Source organism: Halichoerus grypus, chromosome 3 (assembly GCF_964656455.1).
Source record: "Halichoerus grypus chromosome 3, mHalGry1.hap1.1, whole genome shotgun sequence".
NCBI classification, from domain to species: Eukaryota; Metazoa; Chordata; class Mammalia; order Carnivora; family Phocidae; genus Halichoerus; species Halichoerus grypus.
The window spans coordinates 200,763,445-200,785,105 of NC_135714.1; the positions used below are offsets into that span (position 1 = coordinate 200,763,445).

Below are 21,661 nucleotides of genomic sequence, written 5' to 3' on the forward strand. Positions count from 1 at the left end.
AAAAAAATATTACTACCTTCCTAGTTGGGAGTCGGACTTATAAAGTGACCCTAAAGACTACAGGCAACATATGTAGGGTGCCTCCATAATGAAAGGAAAAGTACCTCATTAGGTTTAAAACTACTAATTATCATAATACGCTTCATAGATGCAGACATTTATAGAGTTTTTTTCTTTCAGAAGCTACATAGTAAAGCAATAAATTCTTACTGAGCTTTTGTGTAGACTCGTAGACATTCTAGGTATACAAGTTAATATGGTATACAATTCCTGCTTTAAAGGATCTTAAATATAAGATATAATATCTTGGGAAGATAAGGATTATATAAATGAAAAGTTAAATGCAACTATAGGGATTTAATAACAATAAAATTAATGCTACAATCTATGTTTTATCAGGGTTTAGAGTCAAATCTTAGTGCTGCTTCAGATGAACTAAACAAGTAATTTTACCTCTTAAACCTGTCTTCTCATCTATAAAATGGATATAACCAAAAATAGCTGAACACCTATTCCACATGAATATTAAGAAAGGAAATATAATAATGCATGTAAAAGACCCTTTTAAACTATAGAAGAAATACAAAAGTTAATTGTATTCCCCTCACTATTACTGTGATCAAATAAATCATATATAAAATAAGTGTTATGGTAAATTTATAACTCAAGACAGAGATTATGAATCTCCCAACACAGATACTTTAAACAAATCCATCAGAATCAGCAAACTGAATATGCACATCAGCTCATATGGAATTCGGGCCCAGGAATCTATTTGTAACAAGGTATTCCAGGGCGCCTGGGTGGCTCAGTCGGTTAAGCCTCTGCCTTCGGCTCAGGTCATGATCCCGGGGTCCTGGGATCGAGTCCCTCATCAGGCTCCCTGCTCAGCGGGGAGCCTGCTTCTCCCTCTTCCAGCTTCCCCTGCTTGTGCTCATGCTCTCTCTCTGTCAAATAAATAAAATCTTAAAAACAAAAACAAGGTTTTCCAAATGACTGGGACATTCAGAAAGGTTTGTGAACAGCTGGGCAACTGTCCTGGAAAGAAGCTGGATTTGAATTATACTTTGAGGAAGCAGCAGAGTTTAATGTATGGGATAAGTAGTATTTCCCAGGAAGAGGAAGTGCTATAAACAAAGATACAGAGTTGAAAGTTGTTCATTGACAGTAAATTCAATTTGTGTCCTTAATGCTCCAAGAGGCAGAAACCAGAAGCCTAACGCCTAGTTCAGGGCCTGACATAAAATGGTAACTCCATAAATATTTATAGAAGGAATGAATGTGTCCATGAATAAGGCCAATAAAAAGCTGATATGGTGGGCACCTGGATGGCTCAGTCGGTTAAGCTGCTGCCTTCAGCTCAGGTCATGATCCCAGGGTCCTGGATCGAGCCCCACGTCAGGCTCCCTGCTCAGTGGAGAGCCTGTTTCTCCCTCTCCCTCTGCCTGCCGCTCTGCTTACTTGTGCTCTCTATCTCTCTGTCAAATAAATAAATAAAATCTTTAAAAAATATATGTGGTTTTAGAATACATTAACAGAAGTAGAATTTCCCAATAAGGGATGAGATACTCTGAATGGGTCAAACCACCATCGCACCCCTGAAGAAAGCCACTAGAACACGGGCTCTCTGAATGCATGTTTCCAGAGAGGCAGCAAGGAAGAGAAGGGACCAGAAACAATGTCATTTGGTTGAAACAGAAAAGGCTTCTATAATGGTTTATTATTTCTAAGTACTTCTAAGAACTCTATAAAATATCAACTCATTTAATTCTCCCCAAAATATTCTAAGATGCGTAGGCAGTACTATTATCCATTGGGAACAATGTTTTGGGGTGTTTTTTCTGAAAGGATATTATCAAGTGGGATATTTTTCAACCTTATGATAATTTTAACATTTTACATTTAAACAAACTAATACTTGTTTTAAATAAAATTTTTATTACTGTGGAAAACAGAATAACGAAATAAAAAATAGAGAGGCAAGTTCAAGTTCTAATATTGATTTTTAAAAAAGGTTGACTAAATGCAAATTTCTACTTTGCTTAAGCTGGATTCTGAAAAGAAGAAACAGAGTCTAAGACATTTCAAAGGGAATTACTTACAATGAAAATAACCAAAATATTCATAATTTTTTTGCAAATATAGCTTTCAATTTTCAAAGTAAGAAGATATTTAGAAATGGCATGAGGAACTTATTGTAAAGCCTCTGAAAATTTTCAAAGGAAAGGAAGATATGTAAGGAAAGGAAAAATATGTAAAAATGATCAAAACTGTTATCATAATTATTTAATCATTCTACAAATGCTAATGAAAAAAATTTTTTTTTTTTTTAGGATTTAGCTATTTTTTAATTTAAATTCAATTAGCCAAGGTATAGTACATCATTAGTTTTTGATATAATGTTCAATGATTCAACTAATGAAGAAGTCTTATTTAATTGTATCCTCTGTGGCAAAAAAAGCTATGGCGCACACAGCTAATGAATAAAAAACTCTTCCATCATGAAAAGATGTGATGCATATGGTGTTTGATGACAAATCAGTCGATAAACTAGGTGATAATACAATAATATACTGTCTAATCTGTACCTACCATAACATTTAGAAAATGTTGCTATGCAGTTATAGTCTAGTATAGATTTTGTGTGATAACTTCATAAGAACAATGACATCATGTAGCATTTAAGGAGTATTTATTGTGTTACCTAAAATTAATTTCACATAAAGCTGAATATAAAGTATTGAGAAAATGTACTATTGACCATTAAAAACAATAATGGAAAAACCTGTAGGATTTGTGATTGGTAGAGAAACAGGTATGACTAGAAAAACATGAAAAATCTTGATTGAGGCTATCAATTGCTGTTTCTACATCACAAAGCCTTGTAGCAAAAGTATTTCGGCTTTTTCTCACTGATGTATTGAAAACCTTAAGGAAAACCATTACATTAATGGAAGCTCACTGAATAACTTTAAAAAAATTTTTGCTCAGAGATGGGAGCACACTGCACACTATCTAATACTGAAGCTCAGTGGTTGTTGCAAGTGAAAATAAGCAGCAGATTATATGAGCGTGGGAATGAGATTCACATTTTTCTAGTTGAAAAATTAAACTTGTTCGGCAAATTTTTTTTTTAAGATGAAAGTTATGTAACAAAATTGGTTTATTTTACTGGTATTTTCAACATTCCTAATGACCTAAATTTGAACAGACAAGGAAAAAGAAATAATACTAAGTATGCTGAGCATATCCAAAGGTTCCAAAAGGCATTATTATTATCTGGGAAGCAAGATTTACATATAATTGCCTATGAATTCTCAATATTGTTGCTACATACCGAAAAGAACATTATAAAGAAACTGAACAAAATAAAGTTAGCGAGACTGTCACATCTCAGTTTTCTGTCTCAAAGTTATAACCAGTAATTGTGAGAGGAACGACCGCCATGAAAAACACATCCAGCAGGAGCTCGCAAAATCGTAATTAATAACTGAGACGCCCTTAGCACCCAAAAAGGGACTGAGTTATTGCGACATCTAACACAGAAAAATGGTAACTTCATTATTATCATGGGGTAAGAGGCTAGCTAGAAAGAGAGTAATAATATTCAATTCACTAAGACCTACTTGTGTGAACTAGGACTTTCTATCTTGACCCAATTAAAAATAAAAGAAACCAACTCAGCAGGGCTCTGATTACATGCGTAACACTGTCAGTGTATGTTTCAGATTGGAATAGAGTAATGAACGGGCTAGACCAATTGTCTCATTAAGAAAATCGTACCAATTATTTTTATATTTATTTTGGGAAGTTTTGTTATATTTACCTATTAATGAAATCATTCGGTATTGACTGTTTTTAACTGATCGGTGTACTAAGTATAAATATTTCATGAAATTTTGTTTCAGTTTTATATGTATGTACAATGAGTCAAGATATGAAATTTCTTACATAGATTTCCACTGGAAAGTTTGAAAAGCAGTACTTTAAAACCTGAGCTAATTTAAATAAAATATTTCGCTTATTAAAATAAAAATATTTTGGAGTGCCTGGGTGGCTCAGCTGTTAAACATCTGCCTTCGGCTCGGGTCATGATCCCAGGGTCCTGGGATCGAGCCCCACATCGGGCTCCCTGCTCCGCGGGGAGCCTGCTTCTCCCTCTCCCACTCCCCCTGCTTGTGTTCCCTCTCTGGCTGTCTCTCTGTCAAATAAATTTTAAAAATCTAAAATCATTTAGTAAAATAAACCCCAGTCATAAATATACCTTTTGTATTGTCGAGCTTAGCAATGACTTTTTGTTCTGCAACATTCCAAATGATCACTAAATTATCGGTACTGCCACTTGCAAACACATCAGGGTTATGTGGACACCAAGAGATAGCTGTGATTGTTTTTTTATGTTCAGACATAATTGCATGAAGTTTGAATTCATTATAACGGTGATCCAACTAAAAAAAATATATAAATAAGACATTTTCAGTGCTTCTTTTTAGATAACACACTTTTCATTAATAATCACATTTTTAAAAAGCTACATACATGAAAATTAGTACACCTAATAACATGATATGAACACATTTCAAGCCTTGGTCTACTTTCAAGTGTTAAGTGTATTCAATCAATATAAAGAAATCATTTTTTTAAGTTTTTATTTTAATTCCAGTTAGCTAATAGTGTTATATTAGTTTCAGGTGTACAATATAGTGATTCAACACTTCCATACATCACCAAGTGCTCATCACAAGTGCACTTTGTAATTCCCAACATCTATTTCACCCATCCCCCTACCCTTCTCTCCTCCATCAGTTTATTCTCTATAATTAAGAGTCTGTTTCTTGATTTGTCTCTTCCTCTCTTATTTTTCCACTCGCTTGTTTTGTTTCTTAAATTCCAAATATGTGTGAAATCATATGGTATATGTCTTTTTCTAACTTATTCTGCTTAGCATTATACTCCGTAGCTCCATCCATGTTGTTGCAAATGGAAAGATTTCATTCGTTCTTATGGCTGAGTAACATTCCATTGTATATATGGTCCACTTCTTCTCTACCCATTCATCAATCAATGGACACTAGCGCTGCTTCCACAGTTTGGGTATTATAAATAATGCTGCTATAATCATAGTGGTGCATGCATTCCTTTGAATTAGTGTTCTTGTATTCTTTGGGTAAATACCCACTGGCGTGATCCAGAGATCCTAGGGTAGTTCTATTTTTAACTTTTTGAGGAGCCTCCATACTGTTTTCCACAGTGGCTGCACCAGTTTGCATTTCCATCAACAGTGCATGATGGTGCCTTTTTCTCCACATTCTCGCTTTCTTGTGCTTTTTTATTTTAGCCATTCTGACAGGTGTGAGGTGAGATGTCATTGTAGTTTTGATTTGCATTTCTCTGATAAGTGATGATGAGCAGAAAAAAGATCAGTTTTTAAAAATAAGAGAATTGAAATAAATAATTTTAAAACAAGTAAAAATAAATGTACATTTAAATGTACATAGTAATTCAGAGCTTTATTATATTTTTAGAACTATATCTATTTATGAAGAAAAACCCCTTGGTTTTGGGATATTTTTTCTGTAATTTTTCAAATAGATTTAAATGAAAAAATTTAGGCTAAGAAAATAAACTACTGGGACTACACCAAATTAAAAAGCTTTTGCACAGTGAAGGAAACTGTCACAAAATGAAAAGGCAACCTATGGAATGGAAGAAGATATTTGCAAATGACATACCCAGTAAGGAGTTACTATCCAAAACATATAAAGAACTTATAAAAATGAATACCAAAAAACCTCACAAATAATCTGATTAAAAATGGGCAGAAGACCTAAATAGACATTTTCCAAAGAAAACATACACATGGCCAATATTACTCAACATCACTCATCAGCAGGGAAATGCAAATTGAAACCACAACGAGGTATCATCTTATACCTGTCAGAATGGCTAAGATCAAAAACACAAGAAATAACAAGTGTTGGTGAGAATGTGGAGAAAAAGACTATTGGTGGGAATGTAAATTGGGACAGCCACCATGGGAACAGTATGGAAGTACGTCAAAAAATTAAAAATAGAAATACCACATAATCTAGTAATTCCACTACTGGGTATTTACCCAAAGAAAATGAAAACACCAATTTGAAAAGATATGTGTACCCCTATTTTTTATTGTAGCATTATTTACAATAGCCAAGATATGTAAGCAACTCAAGTACCCATCGATAAATGCATAAAGAAGTGTGTGTGTGTGTGTGTGTGTGTGTGTACGCGTGTGTGTGTGATGGAATATTACCCAGTCACAAAAAAGAATGAAATTTTGCCATTTGTGACAACATGATTGGAGGTAGAAGGTATCATGTTAAGTGAAATAAGTCAGAGAAAGACAAATATCACATCATTTCATTTACATGTGGAATCTAAAAATCAAAACAAACAAGACAGAAAACCAGACTCAATTACAGAGAACAAACTGGTGGTTGCCAGAGAGGAGATGGGTGGGGGGATGGGTGAAATAGATAAAGGGGATTAAGAGGTACAGGCTTCCAGTTATAAAATAAATAATTCACAGAGATGAAAAGTACAGCATAGGGAATACAGACAGCAATACTGTAAAAACACTGTAAGGTAACAGATGTTGACGACACTTAACGTCATGACCATGAGTAATGCACAGAATTGCTGAATCAATATGTTGTACAGCTGAAACTAATATAACATGGACTGTTAACTATACTTCAATAAAAAAATTGGGTTAAATAAACCAATTGCTCATTATTATATTATTAAGATGTCTAAAGTCTGCAGAGCAATATCACTGGGCCCATTTTCTGTTATTGCTTTTTGCATGGGGCATTATGTTGTGGTCTTGTATGTAACCGAAAAAAAGAAATAGCCTAACTTTCCTATTTCCTTTGTAAATGTACCATTAATCAGTCAATTTTTCTTTCTAGCATTTTCAACATGTCTGAGATTATATAGTATATGCCGTTTTGTTGTACCTGGCTTTTCCTTTTAATAATGAACCTTTCACAGTATTATGGAAGAGTGTTTCAAATCGTTATTATATTAACTATTTATTACACCATTCTTTCTTCAACCATATACTTGCAGTAAAATCGTAACTGCAACACGGCCTTCGATGCCCTACATTATGAAACTCTGCTATTTGCAAGGCTCACTTGGTATAGCATTCTTGCTTGTCCACTCTGACCTTCTTGTTTTTCTATTACAGCAAAATTATTTCTGCTTTAAAGCCTATGTTTGCTGTTCCCTTGGCCTTGAATGTTCTCCCCATCGATTTGCTCATGGTTACTCATTCTTTCCTGTTCAGGTCTCAGTTCAAAAATGCCTCTTTACAAAGGTATTTTCTGACCACAGTACCTAAATAAATTTACGCACCCACCCCCACCCCAAAACCTGTCCCATACTCTATCCTTTTTTTTAAATTGAGATATGATTGACATATAATATTAGTTTCAGGTATACAACATAATGATTTGATATTTGCATATATTGCTAAATGATCACATAAGCCTACTTAACAATCACCACACACAGTTACAATTTTTTTTCTTGTGGTAGATTTTAAGATCTACTCACTGAGCAACTTTCAAATATACAATACAGTGTTATTAACTACATTCAACATGCTGTACATTGCATCCTCATGACTTACTTAGTTTGTAATTGGAAGTTTGTACCTTTTGACTCCCTTTACCCATTTCACCCCCTGTACCCCCACCTCTAGCAACCATCAATCTATTCTCTGAATCTATGAATTCAGTTTTGTTTTAGATTCCACATATAAGTGAGATCATACAGTATTTGTTTTTCTCTGATATATTTCACTTAGCATAATGCCCTCAAGATCGATCCATGTTGCAGCAAATAGCAAGGTTTCCTTCTCTTTATGGCTAAATAGTATTCCATTGTATGCATATATAGATCACATTTTCTTTATCCGTTCCTCCATCAATGGACACTGGGGTTGCTTCCATGTCTCAGTTATGCTGCAGTGAAAATGGGACTGCATGTATCCTTTCAAATTAGTGCTTTCATTTCCTTCACATAAACACTCAGAAGTAGAATTGCAAGATCATATGGTAGTTCTGTTTTTAATTTTTTGAGAAACCTCCACAGAGTTTTCCATAGTGGTTGCACCAATATACATTCCCATCAACAGTGCACAAGGGTTCCCTTTTCTCCACATCCTCCCTGACATTTGTTATGCCTTGTCTTTTTGAAAATAGCCATCCTAATACGTATATGGTGATATTTCAGCGTGGTTTTGACTTGCGTTTCCCCGGTGATGAGTGATGCTGAGATTTCTTTTCATGTGTCTGTTGTCCATCTGTAAATATTCTTTAGAAAAATGTCTATTCCGATCCTCTGCCTATTTTTTAATCAGATCATTTGTTTAATTTGGTATTGCATCGTATGAGATCTTTATATGTTTTGGATATTAACCCCTTATCAGATATATGATATGCAAATATTTTCTCCCATCCAGTGGGCTGCCTTCGCATTTTGTTGATGGTTTCCTTTGCTGTGCAGAAGGTTTTTAGTTTGAGGCAGTCCCACTTGTTTCTGTTGCTTTTGTTTTTGGTGTAAATGACTCTAACATATTACCTGTTTTTATATCCTTTGTAGAACACATTTCTTCCTGAAACACTTATTTATTTATTTGTTTGTTTAATGACCTCTCCCTGCCCCCGTCCTTACTAAGAATATGAATTCAATGAGAAGAATTTGCCTGATTTGTTCATAGTTTCATTCCTAGTGCCTAGTGATACTTGGCCAACAGAAGAGATTCAGTAAGTATTATTGAAAAAAAAATGAGCCATTATGCTATTGTTTACCATTTAAGCAACTTTTAACTTTTGCTATCACAAAAAATGCTGTAGCGAACATCTTTATATAAAATTTTGACAAATGACCTAATTATTTCCTAAGGTTTTCCCTTCTATAATTTCTGTATCTCTTACTACTTAAACTTCAGCTATTCCTGAACAACTTCAGATGAAAATATTATTCAGAGATAACCAAGTACCAGTGGAGTTTTCATCTGATTAGTATTGCAGTTATAATAATCTTAAGTTGGCCTATTTAAATATATAAGTGCATTTTCTGTACATTTAGGAATAGATTTGTAAGTTTTAAGTTATTCAGTGATTTATCTATGGTAAATACTGTGAGTGCGTCTAATGTATCGAACAGAAAAAACTCCTACATAAGTTAGAAATTCAGTGGAAGACTCTATAAATACATGAAGAAGCTATGTTGCATATCAATGATCTTCACTGGCTTTACTATACAAACCATCCAAACAGTATCTTAAGCACAATATAGAATACTTACAGGGATTAATTTATTAATACATTCCTATTATATTTACAATTCAGGATTATGAGTCTATACTATTACATTGAGTTGGACCATAAATCATTTTTAGAGTAGTTAATACAATATATTACTGCATTACAATTCAATGGTCAAAGGAAAAATTCTTACCACATTTACAAGTATCATTTAACAGTTCAGACAGATGTGATAATACCTGGGCATCATTATACAGACTGCGACAGACTATCAGACTCTACGTTAACCCCAGGTATGATTTAATAACTATTCCCTTTGGAAATAACTATAACATTTTATATTTATGTAGCATAATTTTCAAAGCACTTCAATTTAGACAATGATATTTAAAAAATACTGATTAATGTAAGGTGAATGTTAATGTCACCATTTAATATAAATGTAATTTTCCATTTGCATACTTTGAAACAAGGTTTTACAGTGAACTCTGTAATGAACTGTCAACTGAGTTTATTTGTTTTAATTTCTAAATCAGGGTGATTTTTAATTTGTTTCGGTCTTTAATGACACATACATTTTCTTCGTAAGTTTTTTTATATTAATAATTTTAGCTCAATCTTCCTAAATATTCAAGTTATAAAATATCATCATAAAACTTAAGACACATGCGAACATAAAAAAAATTAAGTGCTGCCTTCGTCCATTCTCTGACTGTCCTTACTCCTTGGAGGAATAGTTTACCTAGACTGATACATTCTTCTTCTGTAAAAAGAAGTAAGTCAAGAAGTTAGGGACTTAAGACTAAGAGGCGCCTGGGTGGCTCAGTCGTTAAGCGTCTGCCTTCGGCTCAGGTCATGATCTCAGGGTCCTGGGATCGAGCCTCACATCGGGCTCCCTGCTCGGCGGGAAGCCTGCTTCTCCCTCTCCCACTCCCCCTGCTTGTGTTCCCTCTCTCGCTGTGTCTCTCTCTGTCAAGGAAATAAATAAAATCTTAAAAAAAAAAAAAAAAAAAAAAAAGAGAGAAATTTTGTAGGAGACCTTTGGGAGTGAGAAGCTTATGGGGACATGCAAAGTGTAAAGGAGGCAGATGGGAGGAAAAAGGGAGCAATTAGCAGGCTTGCTGCTGTCTTCTCCATGGGGCAATGGGAAGTGAAAAAATATGACTTATACTGAAACTGAGGTTGATTGCTGGGTGTTTCTATAACCTTGAGTAATGGACTACATAAAATCCAACTTGAAACTGTGTAAAATTAATGGGTTTATAGATTAATGCTATTATTTCCTAAATTTTCAATAAACTACACTATTGGTAATCAAAAGGATTTTTATTCCAGAATAATGCAATCATCTTTTTCACTATTAACTGAAATGAACTGGTGTTTCAAAACAACAAAAAATATATCATTCAAAAAATATTTAACGAGTATCTATCAAATTCCAGAGAGTACCGAGTAACTTGAGAAATCAAAGGTGAGGAAGACTGATTCTGGTAAAGGGAAGCAGGCAGAGAGGCAGTCCATTTTCTAAGGTCCTTTGCTAATGGGAAAGAGGAAAAAGCAGAATACGGAAAAGAATTTATACACTTGAGCTGAGATTTGAAAGATGAGAAAACACTCTCTAAACAAGCAACACAGGCAAATGGAAAAATTAGTGTAAGCAAAGGCAAGATATAAAAGAGTCTGAGATGTTTTGGAAAATACAATTAGCATGGTCTGCCCAGGGCACAAGGTGAGAGGAGATGGAGAAAGACATTGCGAAACAATGTCACACTACGAAGTTTGGATGTTAATATGAAGGAACGAGGAGCAGCTGAAGATTGAAAATTGCAGATATGAATTACAGATGACTGAGTACACTAATGTATAAACTAGAGGGAGTCAAAGCAGAGGCGAAGAGGATAGTAAGAGACTATTATAATAGTTTAGGTGAGAAGGCTATAAGGGTACAAAATGCTAGGATCACTCCTCATTACCTACAGGATAGGAGGTCAGAAGGAGGAACCAAAGAGAGCTCACCCTCACAGCTGTGGTTCAGGTAAGTGGTTAGCTGCTCACACTGAAATGCTGACTCCAGGTTTGAGGAGAAAGATGGACCTGGATTTAAGACGCTTATGGCACTTGTAACTGGGACAATTCAGAAGGCCATTGGCTCTATAGATTGGGAACTGATGAGAGATGTCTGGATGGAGTTCAGACATGAAAAAAAGGGAGTTGTAAAGTTTTGTATCTCAAGAATATCTCAAAATATTTTATATCTGTACTGTTTTTAATATAATGATCTCTAATGGATGACCCACATTCTTCAACTGATGATTTTCTCATATGAAATGCTGCTGAGCAAGGTCTGAAACAAATGAATAAATGAATTGCAATGATTTATATGGAAATATATTTTAAAAGCATTAGATTCTAATTGCTCATCATTCACAGATTGGAAGCTTTTAATTCTTGAAGAAATTCTTTTTGATGAACAGCACATAAAGGTTTATGAAATCAATTAAGATTTTTCTAACAATCTGAAACTATGATATAAGCATTTTTTAAAAGCTTGAATTGTAAAACCAATATAGTATAAACAGCAACAAAATATAAATATCAATTAAATTACAGTACTTAAGCCTTTCCTATAACAGGGATTTTAAAATATGTATTAAATATTAATTTTACCTAATAAAATTAGAAATCAAAAAGCATCCCTAATATTTTACCTGGTAAATATAGATGGCCAGAGTGGCACAGTACGCGAACCTGTCCCCACTGGCAGCACACACATCTTTGTTCCACGGCTGACATCCAGCGGCCAGCAGGCCCACTTGCCTGACCTGGGACATGTTTGCCTTGAAAACCAAATTTGGAGAAATATCAGTCATTTTCATTATGCAATAAACTTAATTATTTTATAGCTATCTTCACCAATCCTTATTTTTATGCCCTGAAAAAAATTTTTACTAGGACTATTAATCTCTTTCAGAGAACAAGAGTTGAAATCCCCAAATGTCTAGACACATCAAGGCAGGTAACTCAAATTTGAAAAGCAAGAGATTAGAAGATGATCAATAACAAATAACACTTGGCTGAGGACTGGGAATCCCAGAGGAGTGATGGGGGCCACAGTGAAATAGAAGGTGCATATTCTATCTAAAGGGCTTCAGTGCCACTGGAGAAGTCCCTTCCCTTTGCCAGATTAATGAAACTTTCCAGAGAAACGGAAGCATCTAGATTTCTGCATATAACCTACCAATTTTTAAATACAGGCAGTTCAATTCAAGGCAGCAAATTCAAGTGTAAAACACCGTGAGCCAATACTGGGAAGACTGTGGCCTCTGCCAGGGAGCGTCATTGTTTTTATAGTGACTCAGGATCGTCACACAAACTATTTGTGGTACACAGGGCAGGTATACGAGCTGCGTTAACAGTATCGTTCATTGTGAAGATGGGCCAGAAGGAAGCTGGAAACTACTGGTCACAAAATGTTGACGTGGCCAGCAGAGAATGGTGGAGCAAACAGCCCTGGAGATGCAGAATCAGTCCGGCTGGGACTCAGCAAGCAGGGATGCAGACCCAGCTCCAAGCCAGCATAGAGTGTGAGCTGGAGTGAGGCGTCTAACCTCGGGTCTCTGTTTCTTCCATCTAAAAGAAACCATCTGAAGGAGGTTTTCCCTACCATTTCTCTCAGTTCAAGGGATTCTGTGAATCTATGTGTAAGCTCAATTTTTCTAGGATGATGGAAAAAAGGAAGCCAAGAGTGAGGCTGTTTATAAATCTACGATCATACTGAAAACCCAGATAGAGGGAAAACACTAAGGCAAAAACAAAAACAAAAAATCTATTCTGAGTATTACCCTATATAGTTACCTCTTCAGTGGCATTCAAGAATAGATTGACCAAAAAAAACTTTTTCAAGGCAGAATCGAGACCATTATTTGGTATCTTTTCTAATATGGTCAAAAAAATTGGTCTAAAAATGAGGACTCTTAACATGAGACACCTTCACTTATACCACAATGTTATACCATGCAAATATCAATTTTTCACTGTCAATTTCATATCTGATTAAAATAAGGAAAAGGTATAAAAAGCAATTATAACTTAAACTATTTTTGAAAAATTAAGTAAATACCTAGCAGATATAATAAATTTGGGTCACACTAACATACCAAGTCAATTTTTAATGAGCATTTTGTTTATGCTGTTCAAAAGTTTTATATTATTTTAGTAGCAAAATGTTATTGCTTTAACACAACATGTGAAATATCACACAAATGAAACATTAGCACATAAATATATATATACATCTGACCCATGACACAAGTCTAATAGGTAACTGTTCAATGTATCCCCAGGAACCGTCCACCTCAACCTGCCTCTTCTCTCTCTACCCTGCCACCTAGTGGTGTAAAACAAGCTACTCTGAACCGAGGATACTTGGTACTGTCATTGAAAAATAAAGCAGTGTCTCTGGATCATCTGCTTCCTTCTCAGTATCAGTGGAATCATGTATTGATCATAACACTACATTTATCCTTTATTTTAATGCTCAGCAATTAGTAAATTCTAGTCAGTTTCATTATCTCCAATTTATTTATAAAGCTACTTTCTTCTTTATATCTTTTATATTTCATTTTTCCACCTTCTAGAAAAGATCTCTTCTTTCCTTTCTTCCCCAAATCTATCTTCATCCCATTAAATCCCCTTATCTGACTGGAACTAGTGGGTTTTTTTTTTTTTTTTTAAGTAAAAAGTTATCTGAAGTGAAAAATTCCATGATAACCAAACCGTGCTTCAGTCTTTGGGTGCTTATAAATAAAAATTTTCCTTCCTCCTCCCCTGGCACCTGTATTTCCTCAAGCACTAGCATTCCTGACAAATTAAAAAAAAAAAATACATTTTTTTTAAACTAGTAATGTTACATTACTTTTCACTGAAAATATATATTATTGCAACTATAGGATGAGTCGAACAGGCTTTTGTAGTTTATCTTTGGGGTCTATGATTACTATTAATGTTTGTGTGTAAGTAAAAATGGTTTCTGATTTATGTTTAAGCAAATTTTGAGTTTATATCTGGAAAAGAAACATGAAAGATTTAAACAAACAGGTAAAATGGAGTCATTTTTTAAATTTTCACTTCCTGCTTTTTTATCTTTTTTAAACTTAATAAACTGTTTTCAGAGCGTGTTAGTTCCACAGCAAAACTGAGTGGAAATTACAGAGAGTTCCCATTCACTCCCTATTCCCCAGTTACACACGACCTCCCTCTCTGTCAAAACCTCCCATCAGACTAGTACATTTGTTACAATGATGAGCCTACACTGACCCATCATCATCACCCAGAGTCCATAGTTTGCATTAGGGTTCACTCTTAGTGTTATTCATTCCATGGGTTTTGACAAATGCAGGACATGTATCCACCATTTTGGATTGTATAGAATAGGCACAATGCTCTAAAAATCCTCTATGTTCTGCCTATTGATCTCTCCCTCTCTCAAAAACCCCTGGCAACCACTGATATTGTTACACTCTCCATAGTTTTGCCTTTTCCAGAATGTCATATCATTGTAATTATACAGTACGTAACCTTTTCAAATTGGCTTCAAGTCAGGAATACACATTTAAGTTTCCTCTATGTATTTTCATGGCCTGATAGCTCATCTCTTTTTAGCAGTGAAAAATATCCCCTTTGCTGGATGTATCACTGTTCATGTATCCATTCACCTCCTGAAGGACACCTTGGTTTTCAAGTTTTAACAGTTATGAAAAAGCTGCTATAAACATCCATGCACAGGTCTCTGCGTAAACGTAAATTTTCAATTCATTTAGGTAAATAACAAGGAGTGCAAAAGGAGGTGACTGCTGGATCCTGGTAGGAGTATGTTTGTTTTATAAGAAATGATCAAACTGTCTTCCAAAGTGGCCGTACCATCTGCATTCCCACCAGAAATAAATGAGAGGTCCTGCTGTTTCCCATCCTCACCAGCCTTTGGTGTTGTCAGTGTTCTGGATAGGCCATTCTAACAGGGGTGCAAGAGTAACTCACTGTTGTTTTAATTTGCAATTCCCTATGTCGGACATCTTTCCATATACTTACAGGCCATCTACCTTCTTCAGTGAAGGGTCTGTTCAAGTCTTTTAATATGCTAGAAAGGCTCAAGAACTCAGAGAAATATTTTACTGGATTCCTGGTTTATTAAAAGAGGATATTAACTCAGGAACAGCCAGATAGAAGAGATGCATAAGGCAAGGGATGTGGGAAGGGGCAAGGAGATTCTGTCCTCTCAGAGGGGGCCACATGTTCATCAACTGGGGAGCCCTCTGAACCCTTTCGTGTTTTCCTGGAGGCTTCATTATACAGGCATGGTTGATTAAATCACTGGCCATTGACAAAATCTTTCAACCTCCAGCCCCTCTCCCCTCCTGAAGGTCAAGGGGTAGGACTAAAAGTTCCAACCCTCCAAACACAGGTTGGCTCCAGCCAGCAATCAGCCCCCATCTTAGGTGCTTTCTAAAAGTCACCTTATTAGCACAACAAAAGACACATTTATGGCTCTCAACACTTGGGAAATTGGGTCATCTGAATGACCAAATATATATTTCTTACAAATCACAATATTATAAAATGTTATTATTGATTCAATTTCTTTAAAATGTAGGCCTATTCAGATTGTATATTTCTTCTGTGAATTTTGGCAAATTGTGTCTAAAGAATTGGTCCATTTCATCTAGGTTACCAAATTTTGGGGTATGGAATTGTATGTAGCATTCCTATATCATCCTTTTAATGTCCATATATAGTGATATCCCCTCTTTCATTATTGGTATTGGTAATATGTTCCTTCTCTCTTTTCTTCTTAATTAGTCTAGCTAAAGGCTTACAGATTTTACTGATCTTTTCAAAGAAGCAGCTTTTTGTTGTTGATTTTCTCTGCTGATTTTCTGTTTTTGATTTCATTGATTTCTGATCTAAATTTTTATTTTTCTTCTCTTCTCCTTAAGTTTGGATTTAATTTGCTCTTCTTTTTCTAGTTTCCCAAGGTAGAAGATTAGATGATGAATTTTAGATCTTTCTTCTTTTCGAATATAAATTTCCTCTAAACACTGCTTTTGCTGCACCCCTTAAATTATGTTGTTGTATTTTCAATTTCATTTAGTTCAAAATGCTTTTCAATTTCTCTTTACTTTGATCCATGTGTTATTTAGAAGACTGCTGTTTAGCCTCTAAGTATTTGGGGATTTTCAAGTTATACTTCTGTTACTGATTTGTAGTTTAATTCTGCTGATGTCTGAGAGCAGAGCTTGTATTATTTCTATACTTTTAAGTCGTTGAGATGTGTTTTACAGCCCAAAATATAGTCTATCTAGGTGAATGTTCCATGTGAGCTTGAGAAGAATGTGCAATCTACTGTTGCTGGAGGAAGCATTCTATAGATGTAAATTAGATACAGTTGATTGAGATGCTATGCAGTTCAACTCCGTTCTTACTGATTCTGTGTGGTAGATCTGTCTGATCCGACAGAGTAGTAAAGTTTCCAACTATAATAGTGTGCTCATCTATTTCTCCTTGCCCTTTTATCGATTTTTGCCTCATGTATTACAATACTCTGCTATTAGGCACATACACATTAAGGACTATTATGTCTTTTTGGAGTATTGACCCTTTTATCACTATGCAATGTCCCTCTTTACCCTTGCTCTGAATTCTGTTCTGTCTGAAATTAACATAGCTATACCCACTTCTTTTAATTAGTGTTAGCATGGTATATCTTTCTTCATCACTTTACTCTTACCCTATATATGTCTTTACATTTAATTTGAGTTACTTGTAGACAACATGTAGTTGGGTCTCTGTCTTTTTATTAGTGCATTAGACCACTGATGTTCAAGGTAATTATTGATACACTTGGATTAGTATCTACCCTATTTTTACTGTTTCAATTTGTTCCTGTTTTTGTCTTCCACACTTTTTCTTTCTTTTGTGGTTTCAACTGAGCACTTTTGATGATTCAATTTTTTTTCTTCTTTCTTAGCATATCAATTATGTCTCATTTAAAATTTTTGTGTGTATGATTATCCTAGACATTGTAATATACATTTACAACTAATTCAAGTCTACTTTCAAATAACACCATTCTCAGGTAGTGTGGGCACCTTATAGTAACAAAATATCCCTAATTCCTCTTCCTATCCCTTTATCATTGCTGTCATTCATTTCACTTATACATAAGCAACACAGCATATATATATACACACATATATATGTATACATGTGTGTATGTATGTGTATATAAGCATACATAATCAAATACATTGTTGCATTTTTATTTTGAACAAACTATTATTTGTTAACAAGATCAATTAAGAATAAGAAAAATGAAAGGTTTTCTTTTACCTTTACTTATACATTCGCCAATACTCTTCCTTTGTTTATGAAGATCTGAGCTTCTGACCTATATCACTTACCTCCTCTGAAGAACTTCTTTCAACATTTGTTGCAACGCAGATCTATGGCAACAAATTCCCCAATTTTTGTTTGTCTGAGAAAGTCTTTTATTTCTCCTTCACTCATGAAAGATAATTTCACAGAGTATGGATTTCTTGGCTGGTATTTTATTTCTCTGAACACTCTAAATATTTCATTCATTCTCTTCTTGCTTTCATGGTTTCTGAGAAGTTGAATGTAATTCTTGTCCTTGCTCCTCTGGTTTTTTTCAAGATTTTCTCTTTGATTTTTTTGTTTTTTAGTTTGAATATGATTTGCCTAGGTATAGTTTTGTTTTTGTTTTCGTTGTTGCTGTTTTCCATTTATCATGTTTCGTATTTCCTGGGCTTCCTGGATCTATGGTTTGCTGTCTGACATTAATTTAGGGAAATTTTAAGTCATTATTGCTTCAACTATTGCTTTCTCTTTCTACTTGTTCTGGTACTTACAGTATGTGTATGGCATACCTTTTTAGTTGTCCCACAGCTCTTGGATATTCTGTTTTTTATTTCCCCATTATTTTTTCTCTTTTCTTTTCAGATTTGGAAGTCCCTACTGTCATATCCTCAAGCTAAGAAGTTCTTTCCTCAGCCATATCGAGTCTACTAATGAGCTCACTATAGACATTCTTCATTTGCTAGTGTTTCTGGTCTCTAGCATTTCTTTTTGATTCTTCTTAGAATTTCCGTCTCTCTGTTAAATTATCCATCTGTCCTCATATGTTGTCTATTTTTTATTAAAGTCCTTAGCATATTAATCATAGTTTCTTTAAATTCGTGGTTTGATAATTCTAACATTCCTGCTGTATCTGACTCTTGTTCTGATGGTTTTTTATTCTCTTTAAACTGCGGGGTTTTTTGCCTTTTAGTATGCCCTGAAATCTTTCCTTTAGAGGAAAACGTGATGTACTGGATAAAAGGAACTGTGGTAAACTGACCTTCAGCAATATAATGGTAAGTCGTGGGAAGAGAGGAAGTGTTCTGTAAGTCCACTGATTAGGTCTCTGTCTTTTGGTGAGCCTCCTACGCCTGGGGAATGTGAATTTCACCAGTGATTCTTGGGGAGGGAGGGTGGGGGTTTATCCCTTAGGTGGGACATGATGGGTACAGTGAGCTGGAGCTGGTTATTTTCCTTCCCCACATAGGTTAGGCTCTCAAATAACCAGCACATTAGGCTCTGGTAGAACAATTTCTCCCAAGAACAGCCTTGCTAAGAAAAAAATGTCATATTTCAAAATGGTTCCTTTTCTTCTCCCCCTGCCAGAAGCACGAAGGGATCTTCCCTGCTCTTCAGGGAAGATCCCTGGGAAGACCTGGTAGAGATCCTGGAGGTTAAGCACACAAGCCTGGGGGTCTTCCTGGAGTTTTTAACTCTCAGACCTGGGACATGAGCCTCCAGCAATTCATCAATTATAGTTCAGGTTTTCCTATTCTGGCTCTGGTTCCCACAGAGGTTTTAGCTGGGAGGTCTCTGCTCCAGTAGGTTGTGAATTTCTATAACTGCCTGTCTGTCTCTCCAACCGTGGAAGAAGCAATTTGCCTCGTGACCTCACTTCTCTTAGAGATCTAAGAAGAGTGGTTGATTTTTCAGTTTGTTCAGCTTTTTATCATTTTAGGCCGAAGTGAAGACTTTTTTTTTTTTTTTTTTTTTAAGATTTTATTTCTTTATTTGACAGAGAGAGACAGTGAGAGAGGGAACACAAGCAGGGGGAGAAGGAAAGGGAGAAGCAGGCTCCCCATTGAGCAGGGAGACCATCGTGGGGCTCAATCCAGGACCCTGGGATCATGACCCGAGCCAAGGGCAGATGCTTAAGACTGAGCCACCCAGGTGCCCCCCCGAGTGAAGACTTCTAAGCTCCTTACCTGCCAGACTAGAAACTCAAAGTCCGTTGGCTATTTATTGAAAATAAATAAGTTACTTCAAAATTCATTTTGTCAATGTATTTTTACTTTAATTATCAGTTTATTTTGATTTACTACTTTTATTAATCTACTTTTTAATTTCCAAATTTAGAGAATACAAAAATTTCCATATTGTCATACAATTTGGTATGAGCTTGTTTCTAAGCAGCTTTCACAAGTCTTAAAATCTAACAACTTAATTCCTTTTTAAATTCAGAGTTGAATAACTTGTCCAAACCAGCCATTAAAATAATAAGCAGGATAAAACAAAATGGCAACTTATTGTAAAAATCCATGATTTTAAATGAAATTTGAAAAAATTATACATCATTAAATACATGAATACTATTGCATTTATAAATCTTATTTATGCATTTAAGCAGGCAGTATTAGGGAGCCTGGGCTCAGTCAGTTAAGCGTCTGCCTTTGGCTCAGGTCATGATCCCAGGGTCCTGGGATCGAGTCCCGAATCAGGCTCCCTGCTCAGCAGGGAGTCTGCTTCTCCCTCTGCCCCTGCCCCCTGCTCATGCTCTCTCTCTCTCGCAAAAATAAATCTTAAAAAAAATAAAAATAAATAAAAAATAAAAGGGCAGCATTTGAAACTTCCACATTATTTTTCAAAAGTATTATTAAAAATATATGTAATATGATGTAGCTTTTATTAAGGAGATAAAAAGAAACATCCAGAAGCTTTTGTTATCTTTGTACTCAGCATGAATGGTTACACACTAATGATTCTGCATTACTGAACATGGAAAATGTTCCACTGCAGGTCCATTCCAAAATATATGCCTTTTTTTCCAACATAAATCCTAAAAAGATATGTCACATATTTAGGTAAATAAATATATGCCAACTGAATGTTACAGTTAATTATTGGTTTCAGATAAAAATTATGTACTTTTTTGTATCCTTACTTAAGAATAGGTTTCATTTTTAGGTGAATGACTTAAGAATTTCCATGTCCATTCTAAAGACTTGTTGCTTCGGAAAATATAATCTTTCTGGCCCAGAAACAATATGCACACTTTAAAGATGAAGTACTAACCCCTGTGGTACACTGAATAATGGAGAGTTATAAAGGCTTCGGGAAGAAAGCCTGAGCACGGTGTCACCCCACATGTAAGTAAGGCTGCCAACAGCCTACGTGCAAAGACATTGTTTTCTTAACCTAAATTCAATTTTTTGTTTCAATCTCATATGATACAACACCTACATTACAATTACAGTAAAGATGCTCTACACATTAAGTATATGAAATAAAAAAAAAGTGATAAGACTATATTTACATTAGACTTTTATAATATTAAAGTTCACTTTTGAATATACAAGAGTATGTTGATATGAAATAATCACAATGAACTTTAAAATATAGCTAGAGTTACAACACTGCCAAAAATAAAATTGTAAAACTAAGCTAAAATCAAGTTCATATATATGTGTCTGTGTATCTGTAGAAATATATACATATGCCATAAATATTAATATCAAAATTAATTCTATCAAAATTTTGTACTAAAGATCAAACTCACACTTGTATGTAATTTTTCAAACAGTACATTTCTAAATTATAATTTTAACTTAAAAAATCCAACTTATCTTTTCCTGTGAACATTTAAAAAAAACGCTCTATTCCCACCAACAGTGTAAGAGGGTTCCCCTTTTTTCCGCATCCTTGCCAACATCTGTTGTACTCCGTGTTACTGTTCTACTTCACGTAAAATGTAATAACCCCACAACCATACTTTCATTCACCCCATACAGTCCTTTGTACTATTATCAAATATGCTGTATCTATGTACATTCTAAACCCCACATTTCAATGTTATAATTTTGCTTTTAAATAAAAATTAGGAGAAAAAAATTCTATTGAAAAAATTGTTATGCTGGATGCTGATTATATAGGATATATATGCACATACACATCATCTGAAAAATAATAAGCTGGACTTCTGGAAGAAATTAAAG

At 34.9% G+C, this 21,661-nt stretch overlaps 1 protein-coding gene across 6 annotated transcripts in view; it reads right to left on the reverse strand.

The window, feature by feature from the left end:
• Positions 1–21,661, reverse strand: part of WDR17 (WD repeat domain 17) — a 110,303-nt gene that overhangs the window by 65,667 nt on the left and 22,975 nt on the right. For 5 of the 6 annotated variants that reach the window (XM_078069872.1, XM_078069873.1, XM_078069875.1 and 2 more), the window contains 2 exons: positions 12,026–12,154; positions 4,265–4,448 (listed from right to left, as the gene is read on the reverse strand). In XM_078069872.1, the coding sequence (XP_077925998.1) occupies positions 4,265–4,448; positions 12,026–12,154 (313 nt within the window). The remainder of the gene's footprint in view (positions 1–4,264; positions 4,449–12,025; positions 12,155–21,661) is intronic. The other variant, XM_078069877.1, reaches the window with a different exon arrangement.